General features: G+C 25.4%; 2 protein-coding genes across 2 annotated transcripts; both read left to right on the forward strand.

Moving 5' to 3' along the window:
* Window positions 1-2,731: 2,731 nt before the first annotated feature.
* Window positions 2,732-5,691, forward strand: LOC113548760 (regulator of nonsense transcripts 3A-like). Its single transcript, XM_026949807.1, has 6 exons — window positions 2,732-2,940; window positions 3,023-3,135; window positions 3,258-3,471; window positions 3,532-3,720; window positions 3,794-4,049; window positions 5,018-5,691. The coding sequence occupies exons 1-6, from the start codon at window positions 2,931-2,933 to the stop codon at window positions 5,586-5,588; spliced, it is 1,353 nt and encodes a 450-aa protein (XP_026805608.1). The 5' UTR covers window positions 2,732-2,930; the 3' UTR covers window positions 5,589-5,691.
* Window positions 5,692-6,988: 1,297 nt separating this feature from the next.
* LOC113548921 (guanine nucleotide-binding protein subunit beta-like protein 1) lies at window positions 6,989-8,516 on the forward strand. Its single transcript, XM_026950023.1, has 2 exons — window positions 6,989-7,345; window positions 7,527-8,516. Exons 1-2 carry the CDS (start codon window positions 7,208-7,210, stop codon window positions 8,334-8,336), a joined length of 948 nt encoding a protein of 315 aa, XP_026805824.1. The 5' UTR covers window positions 6,989-7,207; the 3' UTR covers window positions 8,337-8,516.
* The last annotated feature ends 1,206 nt before the right edge of the window (window positions 8,517-9,722 follow it).

Here is a 9,722-nt window from a genome sequence, read left to right on the forward strand (position 1 = left end):
CTAAATATAAAGACTTAGTATAATATAATATTATACAGACTATGTATAATCGACATATTTAGTTTACTAGTGATCCAGTTATAATAATTGGTCGTTCGTTCACACATTATACATATCTAAACACATAGCAAAACTTTAAGTATAATCCTCTACTAAATAGCCAAATTAATTTTTTTATAAGTATTTAAAGTTCAAATATTTACGACATTCGATTCACACAATTTTTGGTTTTTATTGTATTTAAAAGAAAAATAATAGATACTTAACATTTTTACCAAATGTTTAAATTATCCTTTTAATTATACGATAAAATTTTAAATTGTGTTAAGCTCGTTTTGAAATTATAATATAAGCATGAGAAATTTTCAGTTTTTATTTATTATAAATATTTAAAATTCAAACTTTGACAATAAATTATAAAATAATATTAACTGTACTTTTTGAAGTATTGGTCTAAAAGCAAATATGAAAATGGGTATACAAAAAATATTGCAAAAGTGTTGTTGAAAAAAGAAATAGGCTATTTGTATTTATTAACTATTTTGGAATGAATTATTATAACATTGAAAACATTTTTTCATATTGAATTTATTATTTAAAAGCTTAAACAATTCGTTCGCGCATTATAGGCGTAACATATGTACCTAAGTATAAAGCATTAGTATAATATAATGTTATAAAGAATATGTATTGGTATATAATTGATCGTTCGTTCATGTATTATACATGCCTAAACACATAAAACACCTAAAGCAATAAGTATAAATGTATAATCCTATACTGAATAGCCAAATTGTTATAAGTATTTCAAGTTATTAGAACGTATTAACTATTAAGTATGCGTGGTTAGTCCTATGTATTTAAAATGTTAGTACTTTCATAAAAATATAATAAATATACCTAGGAAAACAACCGCAATTTAAATTTTTACTTAATTATCTCCTTGATTTCTATGATGGTAATCTTGAAAAAGATTCATTATATTAAAATACCTCATAACAGGGGTAGACTGACAGATCGGGAAATTGGGAAATTTCCCGATAGGCTGGTCGAAAAATTGAATTTTGGGGCCAGTTAAGGCGGCTAGTTTGGTTGTATAAGAAACTTATTATGATTTTTATGTTTTAATAATAGTTTTTAGTCTACTTAAAGTTAAAATCTATAAAATATTAGAATATACCACAAATAAAACGATAACAATCATACCTTAATTTATATGTTGTTGTTCTATGAAACAATAATTATATAAATCGAAATGATATAGCTAATAATGTCATAATGAATCCGGCAGCCGTGTGGGCTTGCAACACTAATTGTTGTTTATATTTTAATTAATATATACGATAATTCAATTTAATATTAAAATTGTAAATAATATAATCAGTGATAGTAAAGTTATAAGTCCAATTAATTATAAACTGTATACAATTATCAGTATACATTGATTAAATAGTTTACAGTAAAATAGAAAAGAAAGTTTAAGAGGCCTATGGGCTATGTCCTATTAGCTATTTTTATACAACCATGTATCATAAATTTTCCTCGATAATGTTTTTAAATCTAATTTTTCTTAATTCGTATTGTTCAATTGTTACGTTTTTGTAAAACCACATATTTTATATTTTTCTATGGTATTTGAATAAAAATTTTGATAAAAACTAACAAAAATAATAATAAAAGTGCAATATTCATGGGTTATTGGGTTTTTAAAAATTAATATAACTTTCAATTTTAATAATTAAGGCTCGAAAATTGAGTCGAGATTTTATTGTATTTTATTAATCTTTACATCACCATTGCTAACATCCCTGTTGTGTAAATTAACTATTTTTTTTTTTTAATTCTGAATGAAGCTATGATGAATTTTTTTCGTTAGTTAAAACTTTAAACTTTAAATAATAAGTATACTACTTATTAAATAATAGAAAATTTGTTTTGGATATGAAATTAGATGTACATTCTACTTTATAAATTTCAAAACTAAAAATTACTGTTGTTTTAAAAAATAACTAAGGAATATAGAGAAAAAAACTAAGAAAAATGCAAATGATTTCGGCACATCCCAAACGGCTCTCATCCATTGTTTGCTTATTCCAAAACGGCTCCCGTCAAAATAGGTTTTACGAACAGGTAAATTCCTAAACGGCTCCCATAGAAAAAAAATTTACAAATAGGAAAATTCACAAACTGCTAACGGTAATTCCGGTATACTAATTTGTGTTATATACCTTATTCTCGCCGATATTTGGTCGATCGATGTTAAATTATACAATAAATACTTGCAAAATAATTAAATCTTAATTTATATAGGTATAATTAGTATATATCAATCTTTTATATATATACAGTAAAACCTCAATAAGACGGAACCTCGGTAAAACGGAAAATTTCTTTGGTGTTTTTTTTATAATTTCATTTCTTTGAGCCCCGTCAAAACGGAAACCTTGTTAACACGGAAAAATTGAATGGTCCCAAGCGATTCCGTCTTATCGAGGTGTTACTGTATTAATATTTTATACAGTCCATTAATTAATTATTAAAGCAAAAGAAGGGAAATGTGCGCGAACGCGTCATAAAAAAAGTAAATGTGCACAAACGAGTCGCACCCATAGGATTAACCGTGATAATAAATTATGTTCGTATCACTCGGTGATAAATATTGTTTTTTGATAACAGTATCATACGATAATGGACAATTTATTTACATAACAAAACTATTGTTCACAAAATATGTCAAATAGGTACTAATATCAACTGTTATTATAATTGTTAATTGTTATACTATGTATATTGTATTTGTTTAATACACAACAGTTTATATACTTTGTATTAAATTACATCAATCATACTACTATAGTACGTTGTAAGTGTATAGTATAACGTTATTTTTTCAGTATTTCTTTATTGAAAGAAATGATCAAAATTGAAAAATGATAAAAGGTAGGTTGTATAAAGTTATGAATAAGTTTACTTGATTTATTGTTAATTATTTCTCCTCATTAAATGCATATAAATATTATAGAAAACACTGAAGTTATAAAACCTCCTGAAAAAGTTGATGACTTTTTGTTGTCACTGTTTAAAGCATTGGACAGGCAGAAATCTAAAGATGAACGTAAAACAGTTGAAAAAAAAGTAATCATTAATAATATGTTTGATAATAAATGTCAACTAGTTATAATTTTGAATGCTACGAGTATTTATAAGTGATGTAATATATAAGCAATTTGAAATAATAATCATGGTTTTCTATAAAGATAGTTGTTCGGAGGTTGCCTCCAACTATGACTGAAGAAAGATTTCTTAATGAAGTTTCTCCTTTGCCTGAATTCAATTACATATATTTTATACCTGGCGATCCAAATGCAGTACCATTCCATCATTCAAGGGTATATATCAATTTTCTTAAAGAAGATGATATGTATATGTTTACTGACAAATTTGATGGCTACGTATTTGTTGATGACACTGGTAATAAATGTTTTTATTTTTTATTTTAAGTGATGAAATTATCTTTTAATATACTTGTAGGTGACGAGTATCCAGCTACTGTTGAACTAGCACCTTACCAAAGAATACCAAAAAAAAAATTAGATAAAGATGCGAATTGGGGTAAGATACATGAGAACCCAGTGTTCTTAGAGTTTAAACGTAATTTTGAACAGAAGACTATTGACACTACATTAAAAACCACACAACACTTTTTTGAATCTGTTGAAGGTAAAGTAAAAAGATAGTTTGATATTTGTATTTATTTATTGAATAATGTATTATGTTTGATAATTTTGCTTAGATAAATCTCAAGAACAAGATTTGAGTACACCACTACTTGAATTTTTAGCAAAGCAGAGCGATAGGCAACGTGTCCGAGTTAATCAAAGAGATGAACGTCGTAAAAAAGTATTCATCAGAAAACAGGAAAAAGAAGAAGTTTGGAGAAATAAAAAAGTGGAAAAAGAAATTTTCATTAAACCCAAACCCATTGCAAAAAGTAACATAATCAGTAAACGAGTAATTGATGAAAAACCAGTGAAAGACACAAGCCAAAAGTATGCATATTTAAGTTTTTTAATTTTTAAGTTAAGTTATTTTTTTAATGGATAAAATTAGTTGCGTTAAATCTATATTTTAAGTAACATTGAACAATAATTTAAATCCTATATCAAGATGATTAAAGAAAGTATTTGGTTTTTGATAACTGAGTTAATTTTAAAAAAAAACCTTATAAATTTAATGTTAAAATTATAGAATTATGATGGTGGAATGTAATTTTTGGTACTAGTAAACATTTTGTTCATTTATTTCTTTACCCATTTGATGTTTAAATTGGGTGATGACCCTGGTAAAAAACAAAAAGAAAAATTAGGATATGCTCCATGTAAAGTAGATATCGATTATCAAATGTACTTTTTCAAGGGGTAGTTCATATTTTTTATTAATAAATAAATGTATTTGATGAATAATATTTCAAAACATTTAAAATTTGTCAGCTTTTATTTCTAAAGCATTTTATTAAAAATTAATATTGATATTATTAATTTATTTTTCTGATAGTATTACCATTGATTATAGAATATTGACTATTCTAAAGTATTAATTCTTAATAGTATTACAATAGGATGAACAAAATTTGCTAAAAACAAACCTCATATTCAGTCCTATATTTTATAATAATTAATATAATATTATTTCATATTGCAAATTTAATCATGCAGAGTTAATAATAATTCATGTATTGTTAAAAAATTTCAAACCCCTAGAAATATTATTGAAATTTGGGATTATAACAAAAAACAATATTTTGTCAAAATTTAAACTAGTAGGTATGACTTATAAAAAACCAGTGTATTTGTATTTTTGAAATGTTTCAAGTTTCTGTACAAAGACATATAAGAAACGCGTAACTTAAGTTTTTAAGCCTTAACTATTAATATTGTATTTATTTAATATTTAAATTTTGTTATCATATATGAACCTTATTCATTTATAGTACTTTTTTTTCTTTTTCTTTTTATAGAAAAATTATTAAAAGTCATAAAGATGATACAGCATTGAATGTTGAAAAAATTAAACACTGTGATGAAAGTCATAAAGTTAAGATTGAAGACACAACTAGAGTTGATGATGTTAAAAAAATAGAATTTAAAATTAAAACGGCCAAGCTGAATAGTCCAACCAAATGTTTTGATAATAATTTAAAAGAAGATATTACTTCTAAACCTGAAAAAATTAATGTGGATATGTCGAAAGAAGCTAAAGAAGATAATGATATAAAAAAGAAATCGGAAACATTGAAACCGGCACATTCAGAAAACAAAACTAGTGTATCGTCAAAATATAATAAATGGCATGATGATAAGGAAATAGTTGAAACAGGTGAAACTGAAAACTATAAAAAGCATCGATCTGATACGGACAAAAGGTTTGCTTATAATAAACGAATAGATAATCGCCGTCAAGAATCCAAGACTGATCGTCGCATTAGGAATAAAGATCGCCCAGCTATTGAAATTTATAGACCAGGAATGGGTAGACTTAGTAAGTTGAAAGCTGAGAATGATAATATTGAATCAGAAGCTCAAAAGTAATAATTCAAATTAAAATTATACTTAACAGAATATCACATATTCTTCTTGTATTTGATTTTTAAGCTGTTTCTCTATAATTTTCATGCGTCTAAATTTTGTAACACATACATTTTTTCATTAATATTAAACATATTATAATATTATATGAATTATGGTAAATCATTTGCTGTTTGTTTATTAACTTATGAGTAATGGGTATTATATTTGAAACCTTAAAAGTATTAAAAAGAAATAAATGACCGGTTTAATATAAATCTCACCAACTGATTTAAAAAAAATTTACAACATTTTTATGAAATAGTAATTATGTATAAGTAATTACAACTGTACGGTTGTACAAAAATATTTTTCAATTACCTATTTAAAAATGTATTGTTGGATTATCTACAACAGAATGTTCCAAAACTGGACATAAACTGCATAAATCGTATTCTTAATTTCAATATAAATATAAAATCAATAAAGATAATATTATTTTATTTTAAATTAAAAATAAGGCTTATTCTTAAGCGACTGAAAATAAACATAAGATATATTAAACACACGTAAGTACAAATACGTATTTTTTTAATATAATGTCACAAAATAAATTTCTTCTTGCTATTAATTTTCAATTAAAATGTAACATCTACAAAAAGAGAAATATAAGAGAAAAAAGAGAGAAATATACTTAGGTATAGCAAATTAAAATAAATCAGATTACTGATTATTACATGATTCATAAACTCGTGAGATCAATAAGGAGTTGTGTGTATTATAATGTAATAGTTCAATAGTGTACACTTAAATTATTAATTATTCCCAGGTTTAAATTACTAGTTTTTACCTCAGTTGCAGTAATATCTCACTTGAAAAAGAAAATATAAACTAAATGTAACCCAAATTACAAATATTAAATTTAAGAAATTTGAGGTCAAAATTGAAAACAATTTATATTTTTATCCAAGTATAATTAAGAGAAAATCAAGTGTTGAGCAGTAATGAAACTACAATTATGTCAAAATTTAAATATTTGATATCTAATGTGTACGTAACATGTATTCAAATCACGAATTAAAACAAATAAACGTTAATATCATAAATTCATAACTAAATAAATGTACGAGCTTCTAAAAATTATATGAGCGTCAAGTACAAATAGTATAATAGTACGACATATTCTACATTCTGCAACAAATAGGTTTTAAGTTGTGATGTTGATAGTATCTATTTATTATCTATATTTACTATCTATTCATGTTTATGGTCTCATCATGAACATTAGAAAATGTTCATGAGTCTCATATAGAAATATTAGAATTCCCTAAATAGTCAGAAACTCAGAAGTAACAATCATATCATTGATATTAGCTAATAGCTATCATATAATTATTTAAGGACCAAGATTTTTATTTCTCATCGGTATAGTTGATAAATGATAAGTGAACATGATAAGAATTCTCTATGTTTTTCGCAGTCAGTCACTCCACAGTCCATACCGGTAAATCGTAATTGGGTTATTTCAAAAATCTCGAAGTAAATATTTAATAATTCCTAACAGTTAGTAGCATAGACCTTATATATTATAGGTCTATTGTTACTAGTAAAGTTCAAAATAATTTGAATTTTAAAAAGAAAAAATGTTAAAAAAATTACCATCTCCTATTTTCACGTTGAAATGTGAAAAATTTACTCCATACTGCTTGAAATTCTATTTAGATGGTGAAATTCTCTATGTTGGCACTTTAAACGGAGAAATTCTTGTCTGGAACCTAGAGGTAAGACTTTCGGTGTTCAAATAGTATCCCAACGATTTGATTATTTGAAGTATACTATATTATAATACATATATATTTTTCAATTAACCCGTTTCCATATTACATGTATCCATTATCTTATAAATTATGATATATATAGGTACCTACATTCAGTATGATAATTTTGTTTTTCTGTTTCCAGTCCAATCGTTTAAAAAACGAAATTAAAGCTGGCACAGCGTGTATAATGACCCTAGAACTGTTGACCAAAAAAAATCAATTAGTGTCGCAAAATAAAGTGGGCGAAATAAAATGTTGGCAAATAGACGGTATTGAACTCAAACTCCATCATACATTATCAACCCAAATAATTGGATTTTGTAAATTGGCCTTGTACAAAACAAATATGTTATTGTGCAAAGGAGAAAAGTCTACAATGAATTGTTATTCTACTGACAGTTACGATAAAATTACTGAATTTAATCCACACCAAGACGACAGTTTGGGAGATTTGATGGCCGTAAAATCTATTGGTGATTATATATTTTGTGGTTATGAAGCTAATATAATTGTTGTGTGGCAGGAAGATCATATTGTCAATCAGTGTAGCTTTCCCGAACTAGAATGTTTGATGGCTCTGGATGTGGATCATAATGTGACCAAAGGTATTTGTGCTGGTAGCTCAAATGTGATAAACACATTTGATATTACAAAAGGTAATCTAAGCCTAAATAAAAGCATTAAGATTACAAATCCTGGTGTTAATGTTTTGCAGTTAAGACCTGATGATAAAATAGTCGCTGCTGCCTGCTGGGATCTAACCGTAAGACTATTTTCTTGGAAAACCATGAAACTGTTAGCGGTTTTGGATTCCCATTCGTCTGGAGTCTTAAGTATTGCATATTCCGAATTGTCAGTAACGTTTTGGAAAGCTAAATACTTGCTGGCTGTTGCAAATAAAGATAACAAAATCACTCTCTGGGATGTGTACAATGGAAAAGACAAAGATTGACTCATATTAATATATTAGTACTTCCATTTCAAAGTGATGCCAATTTATGGGAAAGTACAGATTTTCAAAACAAATTATATACTTTATAATCAATAAAATGTTTTAGAAAATTGAAAATGAAGCAATTTGATTACTATATAAAACACTTAGCAGAGTGTATTTTTATGTTATGAACTTATGAAGAACATTTTTAAGTGGTTTTTTTTTTTTTAACAATAAAAACTTGGGGTTGATTTGAGATTTACATTAAATTATCAGTTGTGAAAATATCAAAAGAAATTATTTTTAAAATATATAACATTATTTAGGTGTGAAAAATAACTATGGGTTTATTTATAAAAAACTGTTTTTTTTTAATTCTAGTATTTCATGCTATATACAAGTATCAATCTCTTTTTCACAAATAATTATAATATTCAATATTACTTGTATATTTGAGATGGATAAATCAAAATTTAATATTAATTCGTAAATAAAAACACCACAATAATCATGATATATGATATTAGATTTTTGACAGAGTTCTTTATAATTCATATAGTTCTCAGTTCAATGTACAACTATATGTCCTTATGTAATGGGTACTAAATATCAGTTTTACCACGTTATTTTAAACTTTAAAATTGTATTATTGTTTTTTTTTTTAAAAGTAGGTATAATGCCTAATAAAATTAAGTAATTGACAATTGTTAATATAATTCTTGAATAACATTTAACTGGCAACCCTTTTTATTTTTTGGGGGCATTCGTGAATGCAATAAGGGATACTTCTATATCTATTACATTCTCAAAGTTTAAACCTGTATAACTACATAAATATATATTTTAATGAATACAGTGTATTTTTTTTTGTAAAAATATATGAATGTTTTATATAATAATTTTTAATTTTGTTATCATTTTTAAATTTTAAAACTATAAACCAGAAACTAGGTCTGTTGTATAGCAGGTACCGAATATACTTTGTCAATGAGAAAGTCACTTTAATAGACATTAAATGTTAAATGTTAATCATTGTATATTTTTATACAAAAAAAAAAAAAACAGATAAAAAAACTTTTATGTTAATGATAGATTTGTTATTGAATAAATACCTTTATAATATTTGAATTGTGTTAGTTTGTTTCTAATAAAAAAAAAAAGCAAAATGTGTTTTTGACCACCATTGAAAAGCGTTGACTATATAGCTACCTGAAATGTTGTATAAGAGTAAATTTTGAATTTCAAAAATTCAGTTCCATATTAGGTATATTGCTGAATCAATATAAGTATAGAAAAACGAAAATAAAGTCAATTTTTTTCTTATATTAACTACAGCCATTTGTTCACGGTTATTTAAAAAAAAACTTATAATTCGTATTTTGAAAGCATAGGGCGTTTGTTAGA

This window comes from Rhopalosiphum maidis, chromosome 4 (assembly GCF_003676215.2).
Source record: "Rhopalosiphum maidis isolate BTI-1 chromosome 4, ASM367621v3, whole genome shotgun sequence".
Taxonomy (NCBI): domain Eukaryota; kingdom Metazoa; phylum Arthropoda; class Insecta; order Hemiptera; family Aphididae; genus Rhopalosiphum; species Rhopalosiphum maidis.

Excerpts from the sequence above, each read along its gene's own strand:
- LOC113548760 (XM_026949807.1), top strand. Across the intron at positions 3,136-3,257 it reads GTAAAACAGTTGAAAAAAAA|ATAGTTGTTCGGAGGTTGCC; the intron begins GTAATCATTAAT and ends TTTTCTATAAAG. Across the intron at positions 3,721-3,793 it reads CTTTTTTGAATCTGTTGAAG|ATAAATCTCAAGAACAAGAT; the intron begins GTAAAGTAAAAA and ends AATTTTGCTTAG.
- LOC113548921 (XM_026950023.1), top strand. The coding sequence starts at position 7,208 with ATGTTAAAAAAATTACCATCTCCTATTTTCACGTTGAAATGTGAAAAA. Across the intron at positions 7,346-7,526 it reads TTCTTGTCTGGAACCTAGAG|TCCAATCGTTTAAAAAACGA; the intron begins GTAAGACTTTCG and ends TTCTGTTTCCAG.